Source organism: Asterias rubens, chromosome 19, assembly GCF_902459465.1.
Source record: "Asterias rubens chromosome 19, eAstRub1.3, whole genome shotgun sequence".
Lineage (NCBI taxonomy): Eukaryota > Metazoa > Echinodermata > Asteroidea > Forcipulatida > Asteriidae > Asterias > Asterias rubens.
Window position 1 is genome coordinate 4093533 of NC_047080.1, and position 21433 is coordinate 4114965.

Below are 21433 nucleotides of genomic sequence, written 5' to 3' on the forward strand. Positions count from 1 at the left end.
CATCTTTCAATCACAGACAATGTAACATGATTTATACACTTGTCTTTCAAATGTATATGTAAATTAAAAATAATGATAGGCTTATGAAAACAGACAAGCAGTACAAACAAAATGTGTAACTATTTTTACTTTTATTTTGTTATTATTAATATTGAAAGTTGTTATTTACTAAATTTTGAATAAAACATTTTATAGCAAACAATAGTTGAGTCGCCTGTTACATTTTCAGGAAAAAAAATTGATTAGTTCACAAGACTTATCCTTTTGTCACTTTCAGGCAAAAATTGATAAGTTAATAATTTTCAGGCAATTTTTTTATGAGTTCACCTTCGGACGTTTTCAGGTAAAATTTTCAATAGCCTTGTGAACATTTTCAGGCCAAATTTGATAAGTTCACAAGGCTATAGTCTTGTGATAATTTGTCGGCAAAATATGACATGTTCACAAGACTATAGTGTCAATTTCAGGCAAAATTTGATCAGTTCACGTTGTGAACATTTTCAGGCTAAATTTGATTAGTTCACGAAAATTTTCAGGCAAAATTTGATAAGTTCACAAGGCCTTGTGATAATTTTCAGGCAAAATTTGATCAGTTCACAAGGCTCTAGCCTTGTGTCATTTTCAGGCAAAATTTGATAAGTTCACAAGGCTATATATATAGCCTTGTGATAATTTCCAGGCAAAATATGATAAGTTCACAAGGCCTTGTGATAATTTCCAGGCAAAATATTATAGCCTTGTGATAATTTTCAGGCAAAATTTGATAAGTTTACAAGGCTCTAGCCTTGTGATAATTTCCAGGCAAAATATGATAAGTTCACAAGGCTCTAGCCTTGTGTCATTTTCAGGCAAAATTTGATAAGTTCACAAGGCTATAGCCTTGTGATAATTTCCAGGCAAAATATGATAAGTTCACAAGGCTATAGCCTTGTGATGATTTTCAGACAAAATTTGATAAGTTCACAAGGCTTATTATAGCCTTGTGATAATTTTCAGGCAAAATTTGATAAGTTCGTAAGGCTATAGCCTTGTGTCATTTTCAGGCAAAATTTGATAAGTTCACAAGGCTATATATATAGCCTTGTGATAATTTCCAGGCAAATTATGATAAGTTCAGGCAAAATTTGATAAGTTCACAAGGCTTATTATAGCCTTGTGATAATTTTCAGGCAAAATATGATAAGTTCACAAGGCTATTGCCTTGTGATAATTTCCAGGCAAAATATGATAAGTTTACAAGGCTATAGCCTTGTGATAATTTCCAGGCAAAATATGATAAGTTCACAAGGCTATAGCCTTGTGATAATTTTCAGGCAAAATTTGATAAGTTCACAAGGCTATAGCCTTGTGATAATTTCCAGGCAAAATATGATAAGTTCACAAGGCTATTGCCTTGTGATAATTTCCAGGCAAAATATGATAAGTTTACAAGGCTATAGCCTTGTGATAATTTCCAGGCAAATATGATAAGTTCACAAGGCTATAGCCTTGTGATGATTTACAGGCAAAATTTGATAAGTTCACAAGGCTATAGCCTTGTGAACATTTTCAGGCAAAATTTGATAAGTTCACAAGGCTTATTATAGCCTTGTGATAATTTCCAGGCAAATTATGATAAGTTCACAAGGCTATTGCCTTGTGATAATTTCCAGGCAAAATATGATAAGTTTACAAGGCTATAGCCTTGTGATAATTTCCAGGCAAAATATGATAAGTTCACAAGGCTATAGCCTTGTGATGATTTACAGGCAAAATTTGATAAGTTCACAAGGCTATAGCCTTGTGATAATTTTCAGGCAAAATTTGATAAGTTCACAAAGCCTTACGATAATTTCCAGGCAAATTATGATAAGTTCACAAGGCTATAGCCTTGTGAACATTTTCAGGCAAAATTTGATAAGTTCACAAGGCTTATTATAGCCTTGTGATAATTTCCAGGCAAATTATGATAAGTTCAGGCAAAATTTGATAAGTTCACAAGGCTTATCATAGCCTTGTGATAATTTTCAGGCAAAATTTGATAAGTTCGTAAGGCTATAGCCTTGTGTCATTTTCAGGCAAAATTTGATAAGTTCACAAGGCTATAGCCTTGTGTCATTTTCAGGCAAAATTTGATAAGTTCACAAGGCTATAGCCTTGTGATGATTTTCAGGCAAAAATTGATTAGTTCACAAGGTTTATAGCCTTGTGATAATTTTCAGGCAAAATTTGATAAGTTCACAAGGCTATTGCCTTGTGATAATTTTCAGGCAAAATTTGATAAGTTCACAAGGCTATAGCCTTGTGATAATTTTCAGCCTTGTGATGATTTTCAGGCAAAATTTGATAAGTTCACAAGGCTATAGCCTTGTGATAATTTCCAGGCAAAATATGATAAGTTCACAAGGCTATAGCCTTGTGATGATTTTCAGGCAAAATTTGATAAGTTCACAAGGCTATAGCCTTGTGATAATTTTCAGGCAAAATTTGATAAGTTCACAAGGCTATAGCCTTGTGATAATTTCCAGGCAAAATATGATAAGTTCACAAGGCTATAGCCTTGTGATGATTTTCAGGCAAAATTTGATAAGTTCACAAGGCTATAGCCTTGTGATAATTTTCAGGCAAAATTTGATAAGTTCACAAAGCCTTACGATAATTTCCAGGCAAATTATGATAAGTTCACAAGGCTATAGCCTTGTGAACATTTTCAGGCAAAATTTGATAAGTTCACAAGGCTTATTATAGCCTTGTGATAATTTCCAGGCAAATTATGATAAGTTCAGGCAAAATTTGATAAGTTCACAAGGCTTATTATAGCCTTGTGATAATTTTCAGGCAAAATTTGATAAGTTCGTAAGGCTATAGCCTTGTGTCATTTTCAGGCAAAATTTGATAAGTTCACAAGGCTATAGCCTTGTGTCATTTTCAGGCAAAATTTGATAAGTTCACAAGGTTTATAGCCTTGTGATAATTTTCAGGCAAAATTTGATAAGTTCACAAGGCTATTGCCTTGTGATAATTTTCAGGCAAAATTTGATAAGTTCACAAGGCTATAGCCTTGTGTCATTTTCAGGCAAAATTTGATAAGTTCACAAGGCTATAGCCTTGTGATAATTTTCAGCCTTGTGATGATTTTCAGGCAAAATTTGATAAGTTCACAAGGCTATAGCCTTGTGATAATTTCCATAATTTCCATGCAAAATATGATAAGTTCACATGATATATTGCCTTATGATATATTCCAGGCAAATTATGATAGGTTCAGGCAAAATTTGATAAGTTCACAAGGCTTATTATAGCCTTGTGATAATTTTCAGGCAAAATTTGATAAGTTCGTAAGGCTATAGCCTTGTGTCATTTTCAGGCAAAATTTGATAAGTTCACAAGGCTATAGCCTTGTGTCATTTTCAGGCAAAATTTGATAAGTTCACAAGGCTATAGCCTTGTGATATTTTCAGGCAAAATTTGATAAGTTAATAATTTTCAGGCCTTGTGATAATTTTCAGGCAAAATTTGATTAGTTCACAAGGCTATAGCTCGTGAAAATGTTCAGGCAAAAATTGATAAGTTCACAAGGCTATAGCCTTGTGATAATTTTCAGGCAAATTATAAGTTCACAAGGCTATAGCCTTGTGATAATTTTCAGGCAAAATTTGATAAGTTCACAAAGCCTTGTGATAATTTCCAGGCAAATTATGATAAGTTCACAAGGCTATACAGCCTTGTGAAAATTTTCAGGCAAAATTTGATAAGTTCACAAGGCCTTGTGATAATTTCCAGGCAACATTTGATAAGTTCACAAGGCTATATATATAGCCTTGTGATAATTTCCAGGCAAAATTTGATAAGTTCACAAGGGTAGCCTTATGATAATTTCCAGGCAAATTATGATAAGTACACAAGGCTATAGCCTTGTGAAAATTTTCAGGCCAAAGATGATAAGTTCACAAGGCCTTGCGATAATTTTCAGGCCAAATTTGATAAGTTCATAAGGCTATGGCCTTGTGATAATTTTCAGGCAAAATTTGATAAGTTCACAAGGCTATTTATAAGCCTTGTACACTTTTCAAGCAATATTTTATAAGTACATAAGGCAATAGCCCAACCATAACAAACAATTCACAGTTGGAAAAACAATAACATTTGTAGCTTCTTAAATTTTGTTTATTTCTTTAGTTTCTTTATCATCAAGTCAATATTCATATTTGGATTACACAAAATATCACTATACACATACAATAATTAAAAACACCATTATGGTAACATGACTGGCAAATCATTATGAAAACATATTTACACAAATGAGCTACCTGTATTTTGATGATAATCCTACACACATTTGATTCCCAACATACATACTTTGGACCACATTTGAAAAAAAATGAATACAACAATACGAGAAAAAGGAATGTGTGGCCCTTGAATTTGACAATACAAAGTTGAAAGTTGGTTTGAGAATATAGTTGTTGAAACAAACTTGATACCTGCCAACATTGAAACCTTCAAAATAGGAACGCAAGTTTAACGAGAAACCAACACAAGAAGCCGTGCAAGTTAAGCTCAATAAATGTACACATACAAATGAGATACATGTAAGTATTTAAAACCTTATACAATTAGAAGAATAATGATACCAAGGTATAACAAAACAATTGTTGGAACGCTACGGAGCCCTTGGGTTTTGTACACCCTCGGGGGAAAATGGCACCCTCAGTCGCTTTGGGTGCCATTTCCCCCCCTCGGGTGTACAAGTCCCCATGGACCCCGTTACAGCGTGAAATAATTGTATACTGTCTCAGAGAAAAATCTCTACTGTTCAAAGCAAATAAAACCCTCTTTTGCCAGAACATTTGGATCTGGTTCATTGCTGTCTCTCGTCACAAATAGAAATGTTCTGATTATTTGCAACCTGCTTGATGAATAACCACTTAGAAAGCTAACTGCTTGTCCAAGGTGTGGTATAGGGGTGCTCGTGTTGTGTGGTCGTGAAAGTGCAGTATTTTACAAAGTGCGAGTAAAAACATCTTCATTTAAATTCAATCTAAACAGTTGGCAGGTATGAGCATGGAGAAAGAGGAAGGAAGAACCGTTCGCCTAGCCCTGGTAGGACGTCAGTCTCAGTCCACAGAGGAGTCCAACCTAAGCTAACCATTCGGCCACAACACACAACAGTTAAAGGAACACGTTGCCTTGGATCGGACGAGTTCCTTGAATAACGATTTGGCCGGTTTTTCTTGGGGGCCAAAAAATTCACATATAAGATTTGAAAGGAGGAATATTATTCAATGATTCAATTTTTTACTGTAGGCCTACAGCATGGGAAAGATATGTTGCCCGAGCTCTTTAAAGCTGTAAAATAAGACACTAAGAAAAGCAGTGCAACGAATTTAGGTCCACGATGCACAATTGACCATTACAGAAATACTAGCCATCCACAGTACACCAATAAAAATATACTGATGCTTAGCACATGACCATCCCACATATTGACTATTTCCACAGCTAGAGAACGCAAAATGCTGTGTCAACTTCATAGAGTTGTTCATGCATTCAACTTTGCTAATACACAGACATAACTTTTAGCTGTAAACCAAAAAATCAGCAGAGAAACATATCACACAAATTGTTAATTCTTATACTAAGCAGTGAGATGTTCTGCTCAAAAAGCTCTATGAGATTAGGGTCCAGGTCTACGCCAGATAATCAAAAATGTTGAAGTATAAAATAACTCCAAAATCCTGAATACAAATAATTACTGATTGACCATGCAAACATGCATCTACCTGAAAACGTGCATCACAAAAAAACATCTTATTAACATCTTCCAAACATGAATTAAACATCTCCATACATGAATAATGCATACGACCTCAACTTAATATAAACATGAATATGCAGCAGGTCCTAATTAAAATGCTAAATATAAACTCTTCATTTTGTTCTCACATAAAAATACACTTTGCTCTAATTTAAATATTTCACATACTTTGCATCAGGAACAATACTTTTGTTAAAAACAATTATATTACAATTACTGTTTCAAATGTATACTCTTCTGTTACTAAATACCTTATCATACATATCTAGGTGGTAACGAAATACATACTTCTGAATTGGATGAGAAATTAACAAAAGCATTGTTCGGAAGGAAAGGTACAGCAATGGTCTTCTGAAAGCTCAGTTGGTGTTAAATTTGTACAAGAATAAGACACCTTGAAAAATCAGGAACAAATGGTGCTGTCACCTCCTTGTCTTATTCCCTGTGTACATGATGAATAATAAGTACTATATATCATCATGCTAGTACAAGGATCAGACTTTTTTTCCCCCTCAAGCAATGATCGAATAGGTGGATGTGGCTGTGTGTGTTGCTATGGCTGTTGCCAAGGGCAGTCTATCGTGCTTCAATGTATGTTGCCACGGTGATCCAGCCATAGACATCGATGTCACAAGAGGCTACAAACATTTACAGCACCTTCTGTGATCAAAAGCTCATCCATTAGTTTGCATCGTTTAAATATTGGAACCTTTGATTTTAACAAAATTATTATACTTTTGCCCCACATTCGACTGTTGCACCTTTCTTTCTGAAAAATAAATATGCACAGAAAAACATCAACATGACTTCCTCATGATCAATCATTAGAATGCAAGGAAAGAAACATAAACACTTTTCAACCATGGCCCATGAAAAGCTGTGGTCTCTTCAAATAATTTATGCACAAAAAAACACCAATTAATTCCAGTTTACTTTATCTCCCTAAATGAAAATATGTACATCAATTATCAGCCTGTTTAAATCGCAAGTATTTTTCATACGTATTGCAAAACCGAGGCCCAATTCTATCAACCAAAGACAGCTGAATACGGAAACCAGCTAAGTAACTATTCCACATGTACGAGTTGTGATTGGTATTCTACTCGCTTCAATGCTAAGCAGGAGTTTGTTAAACATTGTTTGCTGCTTAAACAGCTATAAGAAATTGGGACAAGACGCCGTTCATGAAGGTGCAACATTCTGTGCTAAGCAGCAGCATCTAAAAACAAATCCCCAGTTGTAATGTTTCTTTTTATAAACATGAAAGATGAAACGCTTTGCGTCGTAATTTATATTTAAGATTTTGAGTGTCTTATCACCGAAAAGCTAACACAATATCTAAATATCTTCTTAAGTAGTTCTTTAGAAATGACTTCGTTTCAATGCAGAATTATTTACACACAATGTCATTTCATTACAAGAATTTGCTAGTGTTCAAGAAAACTAATGAGAAGCCTGCTCGCCTACAATTTAACTACATTGTATGTTAATACTCAACTACTATATGACTCATGAGTGTTTTTCGCCAAATGTTGAGTTTTGGTACCCAGACTTAAACTCTTAGAATGTAGTTGTATTAATCATATGCAAAATAACTCTTCTGAAGTCATCTTGCCTACATGTATGACATGAGTTTGTTGCACTAAGACTTTAAAACTTTAGGTTGTAATACTGAACTACTAACTGACTCACGAGAAGTACACTCGACAACAGTTTGAGTTTTTATACACAAAGACTTCAACTTCTGTATGTACTTCTCATAGTTGTTGAACTACTCATAACTCACGAGAAGAAACATTCATTGCCTACAACTTGAGCTTGTTGCACTAAGAATTCAACTGTAGTTTGTTACACTCACTCTAAATAACTCATGAGGAGTCAAATTACTAAAAATTACTTGGACTTCGGCTCTAAGATGTAGGACTCACATTTGAGAGCTCATGAGGAGGTTGTTGTACTCATCGGAAATGAGAAGTTTAATTACTAACAATCAAAGTTATACTCACACTACACTTAGGAGGTTGTATACTCAAGTCTTACCACAGCAAGTTCGTTTTACTATGTTGAGAATGTGCAAGTAAGTTTATTTCTGTGTTCCTAGTCAGTACAATGTGCTCAAACTACATGACTTAAAGACAGTGGACACTATTGGTAATTGTCAAAGACCAGTCTTCTCACTTGGTGTATCTCAACATAAGCATAAAAAAACCAACCTGTGAAAATTTGAGCTCAATCCAGTTTGCGAGATAATAATGAAAGAAAAAACACTATTGTTACACGAAGATGTGTGCTTTCTGATGCTTGATTTCGAGACCTCAAATTCTAAACTTGAGGTCTCGAAATCAAATTACTTCTTTCTCGAAAACTACGTCACTTCAGAGGGAGCTGTTTCTCACAATGTTTTATACCATCAACCTCTCCCCATTACTCATAATCAAGAAAGGTTTTATGATGATAATTATTTTGAGTAATTATCAATAGTGTCCACTGCCTTTAACGCTAAAAAAAAAACATTCTTTTATGGTAACCATTTTGTTTCTCAAATATATTCCCCACCTAATGAATTCATTTTAAAAACTTTCAGTTTATTCAAAAGATTCAAGAATTTCCTACAAGTTTTTTCCCTAATCTTTTAACTTTTCAAAGGTTTGTCCAAGTTTTCAAATTTAACTTCAGCCTACTCTGACAAAAATTTTCTGCAGAAATTTGTTACGAGAATATCTTTTCAATGATTATCTACACAATGTACAAAAGAGAGAGAAAGAGAATTAAGAAGCTGCCGGAATAAATTTCATTCATTTCATGGCAAGTTAACAACGCCCAAAACACCACCACAAAACTACACTTATCAAAAATATTTCACACAAACTCTTGCATGTTTACCTGTTATGAAAAACCGCTGTTTAAGTTTCCCCCTAATATCTGATAAATACCCTGTTTTTTTGCGTACAGATAAAACAGCCAGTTCTTAATACAGCCAAGCTCAACTAAAAGTACAAAACATATTCAGATTTTAATTCAAAAATATTTACATGTTGTCAACTTTCCCTCAACAAAATTGAGAAGAGTTAGAACGACTGAAAAGGTGTTAAAGGGAAAGAATTTGCTCTTATTTTGTACAAAGTCGGCAGCATAATTTTAATTTCTGATAACTTTGAACACACACACGCTGGTACAGAATTTAACATGTTTTGTTTACTACTACTACATCCTTTTTACATCTTTAAGAACTTTACACAGTTATCATGATCTCTGAGCTAGTAGCTTTAACACAGAGATAACAAACAAATAGCTGCTTTGGCAAATCTTATCATATCATGAGATCAAACTGAATGTACATACCTTTCTTGTCTGTTCACACTATCAGACCAATTCCCCTAAAAAATAACACCCCAGGAGATTCCTGGGGAATTATCACCTGTTTTGTTTCACACTTGATGCAACTTTTCTGGGAAAAATAAGCAGCTTCTCAGTTCGTAAACTGGAAAAAAATATTTAGTGTACATGGTTAGTTAATCATCTACACCATGTACATGCACAAAATGCTCGGATATATACAAAAAGCTGTAAATGTTTAACATTCCCTCAGCATTTTTCTATTATATTTACAATTTGGCCAGTGTTAATTTTCCTCTCGTCTCATCCGTCGCTACATTCTCTATGTCTCCAAGACTTCCAACTCATCAAAGTTCATCGACTCTAAGGCTCGGGGAGGCCGCGGAACCCCAGAGTCCTCCGAGTTCTCAGTGTTCTCATCATCCGAGAAACTGATGTGGAGTTTGGTTTCGGGTATCGATAACTCATTCCCGAAGGGACTCATGCTTCCGTCGGATTGTACGCCAGGACTTTGGCTGTTGAGGGATGTTGAGTGTAAGACAGGTCTTGGATATTGAATAGTGCTCTTGGTGAGTCTCGAGTCCGAGGCGCTTTGGCCGCGTGAAGTGTGACTCAAGTCGACTGGTGACTGCTCCGTGAGTGTTCCAGATGAGTCTGTAAGCCAGCTGCTGTTGTTGTTGTTAGTTGAGATGTCGAGCTTGTTCGCGTGCTTTGAGCTACTGGTGCTGTTTTTCTGCCGACGCTGCTGCTGCTGAGCAATACTGGAAGAAGCCTCTGGTATCGGGGAGACGTTAAGTTCCAGTTTGTTCCCCGTCGAGTCCTGCAAAGGCACCGGTACGATAACGCGAACTCCTCCATTTGGCGTGGAGGCACGCTCCTTGCTGTACTTCTTCGGCCGCTCAATCGTCGGCGTGTCAAACATGTTCTCTTCAGTCCCGAATACATCCCCATCGAGAGGATCTGAGAGAATGTTTAGCTTCTTCAAGCTCGTTGTGACCAGCTCTTCCTGGCTTTCATTTATGTAACTATCATCGTAGTCGTCGACGTTGTGACCATCTGGAAGGGTCGGACCATGACTGAAGAGGTCATTGTTACTGTCCGTGGTGCTGCTGCTACTTCGATCTCTAGCCTGCCTCTCTGCTAGATTCAACCTTGTTGTCTCCTCCCGATGCTTCTTAATAGCCTCGTAGTTATCAAAGAGGTCCTCTGTTTCGGGCTCTTCGACTTGTTGGTCTACCAGATCGAAGGGAAGACTGTCAGCGAGTGAGGCGAACTCCGGCAGTAAGACCCCGCCAGACCTGGGTGTGACCGTCTCAACGGGAGGTGACATCACTGAGGCGTTGTTGCTAAATGGGTTACCAGGGCTGTGCGTGGCACCGGTGAATTTCATCTCCAGCTCCTGGATGTGAAGGACCAACTCCTGCTGATGCATCAGAAGCTCACGATTGTGGACCATGAGCTGGTGGATACGTGCCTGTAAGCGACAGAAATGATGGTTACTTTGATAAAGATCTTTGATTCCATGTGAAGACCCCCATGCATAAGTTACCATTGCTCAAGACAGACATGAAAACAGAATCGGGTGGAAGGTAGTGCATTCTGCTCTACCAGCCAGGCTTCTAGGGGATGATACCCATGCCTACATCCTTACGAAGTGTAAAGGGCATAACCTTGTTTCACCCCATGAGTAGGTGGCAACATGCCCCTGGAAACAAGTGATTTTTATTGAAAGCCCAAATCAGATCTGTGTAGCCGTCACCAAGAAGTGGCCTTCACATTGAAGTGGCCGTTCGTGGCTTTGTGATGCTATTCAATATCTCATATAATACAATAAAAACATATGCAAAACCCACTGACCTGTGATTCCATTCTCGCTGACGTCTCTGCTGACAGTTGATCTTTGAGGAGTTGAACTTGAGCCAGGGCGACCTGCGTCTGGGCTTCCTGCTGCTGCAGTTGCTGCTGCAGAAGTTGCCGTTGGTGGTACAGCGACAGCGACGCCATATGGGTCATCCCAGCTTCATCATAGCCCATGCTTACTGGCGGGACAAAGGCCGAGTACTGAGAATGGAAACAGAAGAGGGACAATATTATTTGGTTTTAGCCTTACACCATTTTACACTGATAAGTGGAAAGTACTGTAAACCACCGTGTATAAAGGAGGGAGACATGCACCAGGCAAGGAATTCCACACAGATGAAGGTCGTGAGAATAAGCTAGCGGAATGGATGTCTGTTCTATATCTCTGCACAGTTTGAATGTACATATGCTATTTGACAGCATTCCGCAAAGTCTGTAACACAGAAAGGATCTACCACAGGACTTAAAATATCCAGTTTATTTTTAATATTGTAAAGTTAGACCATAGAGTTATATATAAGAACTAGTGGGCATACTAGTTATGCTGCTTGTACAAAAGTGACGGGACTGCAAGGACACACGCGCGCCATTATGTGCGATGCTGTTTTGTCAACATAGAAAATGGCCGCATGCGCGCATGCCGGGCAGCGTATGTAGGCCAGTGCGCCCTCTAGTTCTTATATAAAACTCTATGAGTTAGACTTATGACTGAGCAAGGCATTCTGTGAAAGAACAACAAAACGTCAGGCATGCAACTGCCCGTTGAACAAAAAAGAGGACAATTTTCAAAGGCACAACGCAAGTGCGGAGCGAGGCAGCCGAAACGCCACGGGACATGTTACCCACAATGGTACCCTAGAAAATGTTGAAGTTTAATATGCCCTTAGGTGCATTTTTAGCATGTACTAGGCTTATTTTACATGATTGTAGTTGTACACTGTTGTTGCCAGGCATTTATTAGGCTAAAAAAAAAGAAAATCTGAAAAAAATATATATATATTAAATAAATTTATAAAACGCGGAATTCCGCGGAAACGCGGAAGAGTTGCATGCCTGTACACCACTAGGAATAACGTTGGTGCGACAAAATGAAGAGGTCAGACCTACAGTAAGAAAGAGGTTTGTATCGATAAGTCCACCTCTTCACAGAATAACACAACACATATTCTTAGCGTTTGCACTTACTCTTTGATGAGCAAAGAAGGAATGTTTGTTTATCTCCGCCGGTTGGGCGCTGGCCGAGCGTTCGGGCACCTTCTTCTCGATCTCCTCCACTTTCATGTTCTCCTTAGTGATGTCTCTCGAGACTGGTCGAGACGAGGCCTCGTTACCACCGTCGACAGCTCGATCTGTAGAAGAAAAATGTAGCATCGGTTTTTGGTTTTAATCCTAACCCCTTTGAGTGATTTAATTTGAACCTGTCCACACTCTATTCAAACACCATTCAGCAACTTAAAGGGTTTGGTGGTGTTTTTTTTGTGTGACACAGAACACAATTGTTCACAGATTTACACTAAATTTATACGGTTTAAAGATAATGATGGGAGAAAGTTTTCCTGAAAATATTAATTGCTGAGGTGCTGTTGTTTTTGAGAAATTAGTAAAATTTACAAAAATGATTTTTGTCATATTCAGACAAAAATTGTTTTAGCATGTTATGTACAACAATTTTTGCGACCTATCCTGAAACATTGCTCTGTGATTTTCCTATTTTGTTCTTCTCAAAAACTTGACAACTAATGAAGCTGAAACTTACCATGACTGGGGCTGGTTTGCTCCTCACCCTGTTTGTCACTCTCTCCGTCAGCCTGTCCGTCACCCGTTGTGGATGCGTGCTGTATACTCAGCTTGTGACATACCTCAAAGGCTTGTCCGATGCTGCGTACAATACGCATTGCCTGACTCTGTGGGTAAAATCGAACAATCGACCGAATTCAAACTCTGGTGTTTCTATACAGCAGAGTGTGGGTTCGAATTCCACGCCGTGACACTTGTGTCCTTAAGCAAGACACTTACTTATTGCTTCGTCCTTCGGATGGGCAAAAAAGCTGTTGGTCCCATGTTTTGTGTCACGCATGTTAAAGAACCCAGTGCACTTATCGAAAAGAGAAGGGGTTCCCTAGTGTTCCTGGCTGTGGCTGCTAAATGCGCAGTAGCACCTTGTAAACCCTTATAAGGAGCTACATAATTGGGTCTCAGAATACATCACTGTCAAATATAAATGCTATGCAAAGTTGCCAGCTTGAAAAACTTGTTATATTCTGCATCCATTTGCTAAGACCTCACATAACTGAACTTAGTACTTATGAATGCTTCTTAAGACCTTGCATTTAAAAGGTTTAATTTAAGACTATTTTAGGATCTGCAGAAAATTTGGACTTTGACCCAAATTAAAATAACTGGAGTATATACAGAAAGAGGGGAAAAAAGAGAGGAAGCAAACACTGCCATTATTACCCCCACCCCTATTACTCCCGGAGACGATCAGAGCAAAACCCAAGAGCCAATATTCCTTTCAGAGAACTATAAATGCATTTTAGAATTCTTAGGAGACTTTTCCACTGAGCTTCTCATAAAACCTCTACAGACAGACTATTCATTGCTTAGAATGTAAAGAAAGTCCGTGAATACCAAATGGAGAGAGGGGTATACAAAAAATGGAAAACCAAAACGGGATGAAGTGTCGACAAACACCGAAATGGATATACCGGAGAGAAGGATTCTTTACTCATCTAAGGAGCGTTTTACCCTAGAGTCATTTCGGAGACAGTATGAGGAGGGCAATAGAGCCGTAAGAAGGGCTCAGGAACTTAGTTACCATGGTTACCTAATCCCTATGGCATCTAAATGGCTGCCCGTAATATGAAAAAATGGGACGTTGGTCTTGAGGGAGATGGTCCAAAGCTTTTAGGCAAAAATGAAACACACTTCATAAAATGTAGTTGCAGCTGTTAAAGCTGGAAATGTGACTGACAGTTTTTCGAGCACCTCGTACATTAAAGATGTATTTGTGTCTCCACAATAACAATATAACATTTCTGAATGATTTGATATCCATCAATTTTGACATCTGAGTATCTTGACATTTAAAAACGTCCCCAGTTTTCATTTTGGAGTTTTGACTTTCCTCTAAACATATGAGTTTATGAATGTTTTATTCAGGTCTCTTAATTCAAACATAATTCTGCATGCCTGCCATGCGAAAACTGATACGCCTGCTTGGGTGTGATAAAACGTTGCATAAAAAATGGGTAACAGTATTATAATATTTCCACAAGGTAATAAAAAAAACTGAATAAATAAATAAACTCAAGTCCAAGGGGGTGCTGATCGCATAGAGTGCATATTCTTAGGAGCCATGTCCCTTTCTTGAACTAACAAAGAGGTTTGCATATCTTTTTTCATCAGCCTGACGCACTCACTCGCCAATTCCCAAGTTTGGGTACAAATGTAGAGATCTCTAAGAAGATTTTAAAATCAGGTACTATGTTGTTTTGCCAAGTTTCCACCCAAGGTGTAAGTTTATAGAGAGGAATGAAATTCGCAATATCTCAACCTCTCCATTTTAAAAAGAAAGAAAAATGTTTTTAAAAAAATTACAGATAAAAAAAAAAAAATTATTTCCTGTGGTGTTTCGTTTTTAAAGGTTCTAGAAAAGGGAAAAAAAAATCACCTCTAAGACCAATTTTGTGATGGATCTTTTACATGACAATGCATGCCTACATTTGCCAAAAGCTACCTAACCGGAAAGCCCAAAACAATTTCCCAGACAAAATAAAAAGGGTTTACCTACTTCCAAGCGAACCCAAGGCTGTCAGAGTAAATAAAAAAATACATGAGTGTTACCTCCCTCAATATTTAATGGATCAGGACATGTATTAACACTGTCAAAAAAGCCCTACTCAAGTGCTTTCCGTTCTGTATAAATTTTGGCTGCAGGATAAACTCAAAGTGTGCCAGCAGGGACAGGAGAATAAGGTGTCGGCGTTTGCTGCATTTACTTCGTAGGGCAAAAAATTGTTGTCTATTAATATTTTCTACTTAAAGCCATTGGACCCTTTCGGTACAGAAAAAAAAAATAAAAGTTCACAGATTTACAAATAACTTACAGGGTTTACAGAAGGTAGTGGTGAAAGACTTCTCATGAAATATTATTCCATGAAATGCTTTACTTTTTGAGGAAACAGTAAAACAAGATCAATTCTCGATAGCGAGAATTACGGATTTATTTTAAACACATGTCATGACATGGCGAAACGCGCGAAAACTGGAGTGGGTTTTCCCGTTATTTTCTCCCGACTCCGATGACCAATTGAGCCTAAATTTTCACAGGTTTGTTATTTTACATATAAGTTGTGATACACGAAGTGTGGGTCTTGGACAATACTGTATACCGAAAGGGTCCAATGGCTTTAAAGAGAAGCATATACACGTACTGTATTATCGGTTTTTGGAACTGTTGGATTGTTTCAATCCTATTTTAATGCAGATGTAAAATGTATACCAAAAAATATCCCTAAATCTGTTTGGATATCTTATTCTATCTAAGAAAATACACACCTTCGATAGCAACATACATGTATGCGTAGAGACAGTAAACAGTAACGGAGGTGACGTATTTTCTGTAATAGAATCTCCCTAAATCTATAGGGATTTCCATTATATCTATGCAAACAAATTCTAACCTCCGATGGCTACGTACACATGCATAGAGATGCAATGGTATTGGAGGTGACGCATTTTCAGTACTAGAATCTCCCTATATCTGTCGAAAATACTCAACTCCGATAGCAGATGCATTTTATATGCATACGTAGGTATCGGAGGTGACGTTTTTTAATTATTATTTCGTTTCAAAAGGTTGTGCGTTTGAGATATTGCTGAAAAGTGGTTATGTTCACGCAGTAGGAGTAATCGTAGTTGGTAAAGACAATCGTATCTGACTGAAACGTTTCTTAGATTCAAAAACCTTTTCCCATAACCACATTACTTTGAAGTGAAATGATTCTCAAAATATGTAAAGGATTTGAGGCATTGCATGGTGAGGTATCGATATATATTTGGCTTGCGATAACACCATGTGTGTATCTACCTACCAGGTAGAATTTGTTGCGAGAGAGCTGTTTTTCTTTATTCTACTACCGAGGAGTAGATTCCCAAAATGCTTTATAATAATAATACAAATTTCGGGGGGCTAATCATCCTTACTCGCAGCTAAGAGCTGACTTGTGAAGGATGCGGCTACAACGTGTTCGAGAGGCAGGCATGCAAGGGTGCCTTTTGGCTGCCAGCCACATCAACCCATTATGACCACGGAGCACTGCCAAGATTGAAAGTGTTTGTTTTTTTTTCTGAGGGAGGAAGAACATATGGCCCTGGCCGGGAATCGAACCGGGGTCACCTTGGTGAGACGCGAGCGCTTTACGCACAAGTCAACCATGCCCCCCTTCGAAAGCTGCTGTACCTCTAAAAAAGTAAATACTCAGCACTTTGATACGCCCCTAGTGGTGTGATAAAACCCTATAAGAGAACTGAGTATTATTAAACTTCAACGACAGAACATCGCCAGTCTCTTGAACTCTTAGCTGCAGGGAGTGCCGCACACGTTACAGTTACAGATGCAGAGGTGATCAGCCGTATGACTAATCTAATAAAGACACCACGCGCTTATTTCTCGTTTAATTCCTACGGATTACTGTTTGGGTTTATTCCCACAACGGTCTCTGTCCAATGTGACTTCCTCCTCGCAATCAGTAAAACTAATCTGGAGGGGATGTTTTCTTTCTCTGTACTGTCGGTGCGGTGACCAGCTCAGTTACCCAGACCAGTATAATAAAAATTGAAAAATTGTATTTCCCTGTTCACAGTGAAGCCATTTGGAGGGGAAAAAACTGGTGATCGGTTTTTTTAAATGCTTTTTCTTATTTTTATTTATTTTATTTTTTTTTCTACTTTACCCTAGGGAAACCTCTCAGTGAAACACTGTTTTCAGAGGAGCCCAGCCGCTACATACACATTAAAATTTTAAAATTGTATTAATATAAAAAAATGTTTATAAAAACATTAATTAATATTAAAAATAGAAAAACAGCAAAATTTAAATAAAGACTATATATTCAATTCATAACACATCCAACAGCACAACTTAGCAAGTTGGATTTACTTTAACTTTTGTTATTGTAAAATTATGACAATTAAAATTTCATCTTGGCAGGTATTCACTTTGCCCTCTTACTATATGCAATTTTAATCCTTCATAAAAAAATTGCTTTACTTAAAAAAAAAAGAATTTAAAATACCAGCACCAGTATAAATGCAATGTTTCTTAAATGGAAATAACTCATTTTCGCGTGTGAAGCTATGACCAACAAACACGTTTTTATTTATGACCCAGCCAAGTCTTCAACTTACCTTCTTATGTGATTTGAAGACATTGCACTTGAATATATTGGTTTGTCCATCTCGTGCAATGTAGCTGAAGATCTTTAAGTCTTGGGAGTCATGCGAGACGTAGAAAACCCTGAGGTTGGGGGAAGGAGAGCAACATTAGAAAGGTCAAAGGTCAACATGGCCAATCCCACCGAATTCATCCACGACCATTCTGTGAAAAATTATTGATTTTTTTTTTTTTCATCAGGGGAGGAAATCTGATTTAAGGACCAAGCTTAATATTGATGCTGTCCGCTCAAGTAAGAATTTAGAAGATTTGGTTTCTCTTCGCCCTTCTCCTGCGATGATCATGGTTTATGACATGAAGTGATTTTTTTTGTAAGTAGGTCAGAGCAGAGGAACCTCCTCAGAACTTAATTTGATACATCGGATGATTAGATTCGGGAGGACGGGGTCAGGTTCTTGCAAGAAGGACTTGGGAGTCCTGAATGTCCGGATTAGGAAATCAGGTTTATATATATTCAGAGGAAGATATAATAAAGACCTTGCTATCTTTGCGCGTGGGGGCTGTTGAAACCTTCAAAAAGTGAACTGGATACTTGGATCGATAGAATCATATTAGATATAAAACCATGCTATGACCATCAAATGAATAATCAATAACAATCAATGGCTAGTCACTGAAAATTAAGTTAAGGGATGAGGACAAACCCTTGAGAGGGAGGGAGAGCTTTCTAAAACGCTTTCTAAAATGTGTCTGTAAGTACAGAACGAAATGGCAAAGAAAACTTGTCGTCAAAGCTAAATCAAAATGCTCAAAATCTTCACCAAACCACAGTACAAATGGTGGTGGTTGGTTTTACAAGACAAAGCTGTATAGCGTGTCCAGTGTGGGAAACAGGCATAATTGCTTCCGAATCCGACACACTCCCGACTGAGACTGAATTGTCGAGGCAGGTGGGCTGGTGAGGAGGGGTTGGATTCCCCATACAATATATGAAAACATACTCCAAATCCCCATAATGGATTCAGAATTATTAGGATTTGGAGAACCAACATCTGTCAGGTACAACTGGGGAAAAGGGACCAGTGACGCTTTTGTAAAGAACTCCTTTTAAAATAAGAGTTTTTGGGTGGAAATGCTCATCAAAGTAAAACTTATAATCTTGCGTTCCACTCATTTTCATGTCAGAAACAAAAAGTCACATCCTGTAAGGTCTTCCCCTGGCTGCCGCTTCCCAGGTTGTATCAAAAATAAATGTTTCCTGTCACAGACAGGAATTATTTATAAAGTAAAAATAAAAATAAAAATAAAGGTACACGTTTGGTAATTACTCAAAACAAATATTAACTTAAAAACTGACTTGGTAACGAGCATTGGAGAGCTATTGATAGTATAAAACATTGTGGGAAACGACTCCCTCTGAAGTAACGTAGTTTTTGAGTAAGAGGTAATTTCTCACTAAAATATTAAAAGACTTCTAGCTAGAAAGCACACAAATTCGTCCAACAAGGGTGTTTTTTCTTTCATCATTTTCTCGCAACTTCGATGACCAATTGAGCCCAAATTTTCACAGGCTTGTTATTTTATGGTTATGATGGGATACACCAAGTGAGAAGATTGGTCTTTGACAATTACCAAACGTGTACCCTCCCTTTAAATGAGTGCGTCACAACACTCAATTTGACTTTGGAGCCCCTCTTACATTTGCAGGAAATTAAAAATATATGGGTTCTTGACGTCAGATGATCTTACCTGTAAACAGGATGCTGCATAATCATCAGTTTCTCATCTTCCCAATCCCATGACTTCTTCTGAAAAGAAACAACAAATATCCAGAGCTTGAAATAAACCGCTAGACCACAGGATAGAAGCCATACATGTAGTTTGTGAAACCCATTGCCTAAATCAGGGACATCCAAGCAAATAATAAACTATTAATTTTGGTTTTTACCCATACACCGATGTGTGTTAGCACTGTATACTCAGTACTTTCCCCGAGTCCTGTGAAAAATATCACAGGCATGTTACTCGGGTGGGATTCGAACCCACGACCCTTACAATTCTAGAGCAGTGGGTTGTGGGTTCGAATCCCACCCGAGTAACATGCCTGTGATATTTGTTCACAGGACTTGGGAAACTAATAAGTATACAGTGCTAACACACATCGGTGTATGGGTAAAAACCAAAACTAATATTATTCTTTATCCCCGATGCATATTTCACATCTATTAAATAATAATCTTTTTTTTTTCCCCCCATAAAAACAGGGAGGGAAATGTAAAAGGGCAAGATTAGGACAAAATATATTTTTAAAAAACATACATAAAACCTTTTCAAATCAACAGCTCTGGCTCCAGATTCGGCTAGGGCTGGCTTGGCCCCACAGTTGTTTTGACAATAGCGTACGCACTCAGGGCTCCAGAGCACTCAGGGCTCCAGACGAGAAGACGGAGCCTGAAGCCAAATCCAAAGCCAAGGCCATTAATTCGAAAAGGGCCACAGCATGCCTTTGAAATTTGAATGGAAAAAAGGCCCTCAATTTACCCAGAAATTATCTTTATTTTATAAATTCTTTTTTTTTTTTAGGTGGATGGGCTGTTTGCTTTGGAAGGGCTGATAGTACCCCAGGTGGGATTTTAACCAGGTTAGGTGAGGTGAGAAGTCACCACACCTGACCAACTGCAAACAGAGGAGGGGAGAAAAAAGTCTGTCCCTTGAACACTCTTCCCAGGGACACTGGCCTCAACATTCAGAGTGCACCCTGTGTGTGTAGCATCACTCATTATTCCAGGCTGAAATCACAGCCCTCCAGTTCACTGTCACTTGATGACATCAAGATGGATGACTCATACACCTCCAAGATGCTACACAATCTTAAAGTGCACCCTGCTCGACCCAATTCCTTCTGCTGGAAAAGATTATACACCTTGGTTTTCAAATGAATGCTTGAGTGCGCCGGACTAAGGTTTGGGTGATTAGCCGGTTCGCTGTAAATAAACGATGAAATCCTTTCTCAATTGCTTTAACGGTTAAACGAAGCAGACATTACCCGCAAAAAGCCTTCTTCGTTAAAATGTAAGCTTAAGACTCAATCCAGGGAGGCGATTACATCCCTTTTTGATAGTTGAGCATTTCTTAACATGATCTCCCACAAAACTAGAACGTTGTATTCATTCCTGAAAGATTCACAACTAGTAATAAATCCCAATTTGTACAGTATTGGAAGAGAAGAAGGAAAAAAATGGGGGGAAAAAATGAATATGTTGAAATTGATGACATGGATTATAGGCGATCCGTTATAAGTATTTCAAGAATGACAAAAACCAACCAGAGCAGAAAAAGAAATCCTCTCAAACATTCTGGATCATTACCCAAGGCATTCATCCCCTGTGAAGAGACTCATTTCACGGGCTACAACACTAGGGCAGAAGGGGGGGGGGTGGGTAAAGGCTAGACAATTATGTCTGCATCTAAACAAATCGTCAGAGACCTCGGTGGAGTAAACATTTCTTGAGTAATAATTGAAAAATGTTAAAGAACACCATCATCATGGCTGTGACCAAAAATCCCTGATGGTGTTCACCATAGAATAAGCCATTTGCGTGTTTCATTTGATCTTGTTAGTACAATGGCGTGCTTGATCACAAATTACCACTTCAATTTGAATTCCTCAGACTATCGAGACAGTTCATATGTCACATGATTCAATCTGTCACATGATTTCATATGTTCAAGACTTAATTGCGTAATTACGTAAGTGTTGGTGAACACCCATACACTATTTTGAATGAATGTGTATGACACAATGGTACCAGGGTTTGCTTGTCTTAACGGGGCAGCGGACAAGTTTCTGATACACGTAGGCACCTGGTCGGGTGTTGGTGCACTGCCAAGCACCAGTAACATTTGGGGAGGAAATCCCAGGGTTTGGCTGGCCAAAAACTAAGGGCCCCTTGTGTGTGAGTCATAAACCAGAGCCAACATTTCATAAAGTTGATATAAAGCAGAAAGGTGCTTAGCTGATTTTCAACAAAACGTAAACT

General features: G+C 37.9%; 1 protein-coding gene across 3 annotated transcripts in view; it reads right to left on the reverse strand.

Moving 5' to 3' along the window:
* Nucleotides 1–8243: 8243 nt before the first annotated feature.
* The window catches only part of LOC117303170 (carboxyl-terminal PDZ ligand of neuronal nitric oxide synthase protein-like), a 60318-nt gene continuing 47128 nt past the window's right edge, over nt 8244–21433 (reverse strand). For all 3 annotated transcript variants that reach the window (XM_033787295.1, XM_033787296.1, XM_033787294.1), the window contains 6 exons: nt 19143–19201; nt 17408–17516; nt 12753–12900; nt 12182–12345; nt 10994–11197; nt 8244–10610 (listed from right to left, as the gene is read on the reverse strand). In XM_033787295.1, coding sequence (XP_033643186.1) covers nt 9459–10610; nt 10994–11197; nt 12182–12345; nt 12753–12900; nt 17408–17516; nt 19143–19201 — 1836 coding nt within the window. In that variant the 3' untranslated portion in view covers nt 8244–9458. The remainder of the gene's footprint in view (nt 10611–10993; nt 11198–12181; nt 12346–12752; nt 12901–17407; nt 17517–19142; nt 19202–21433) is intronic.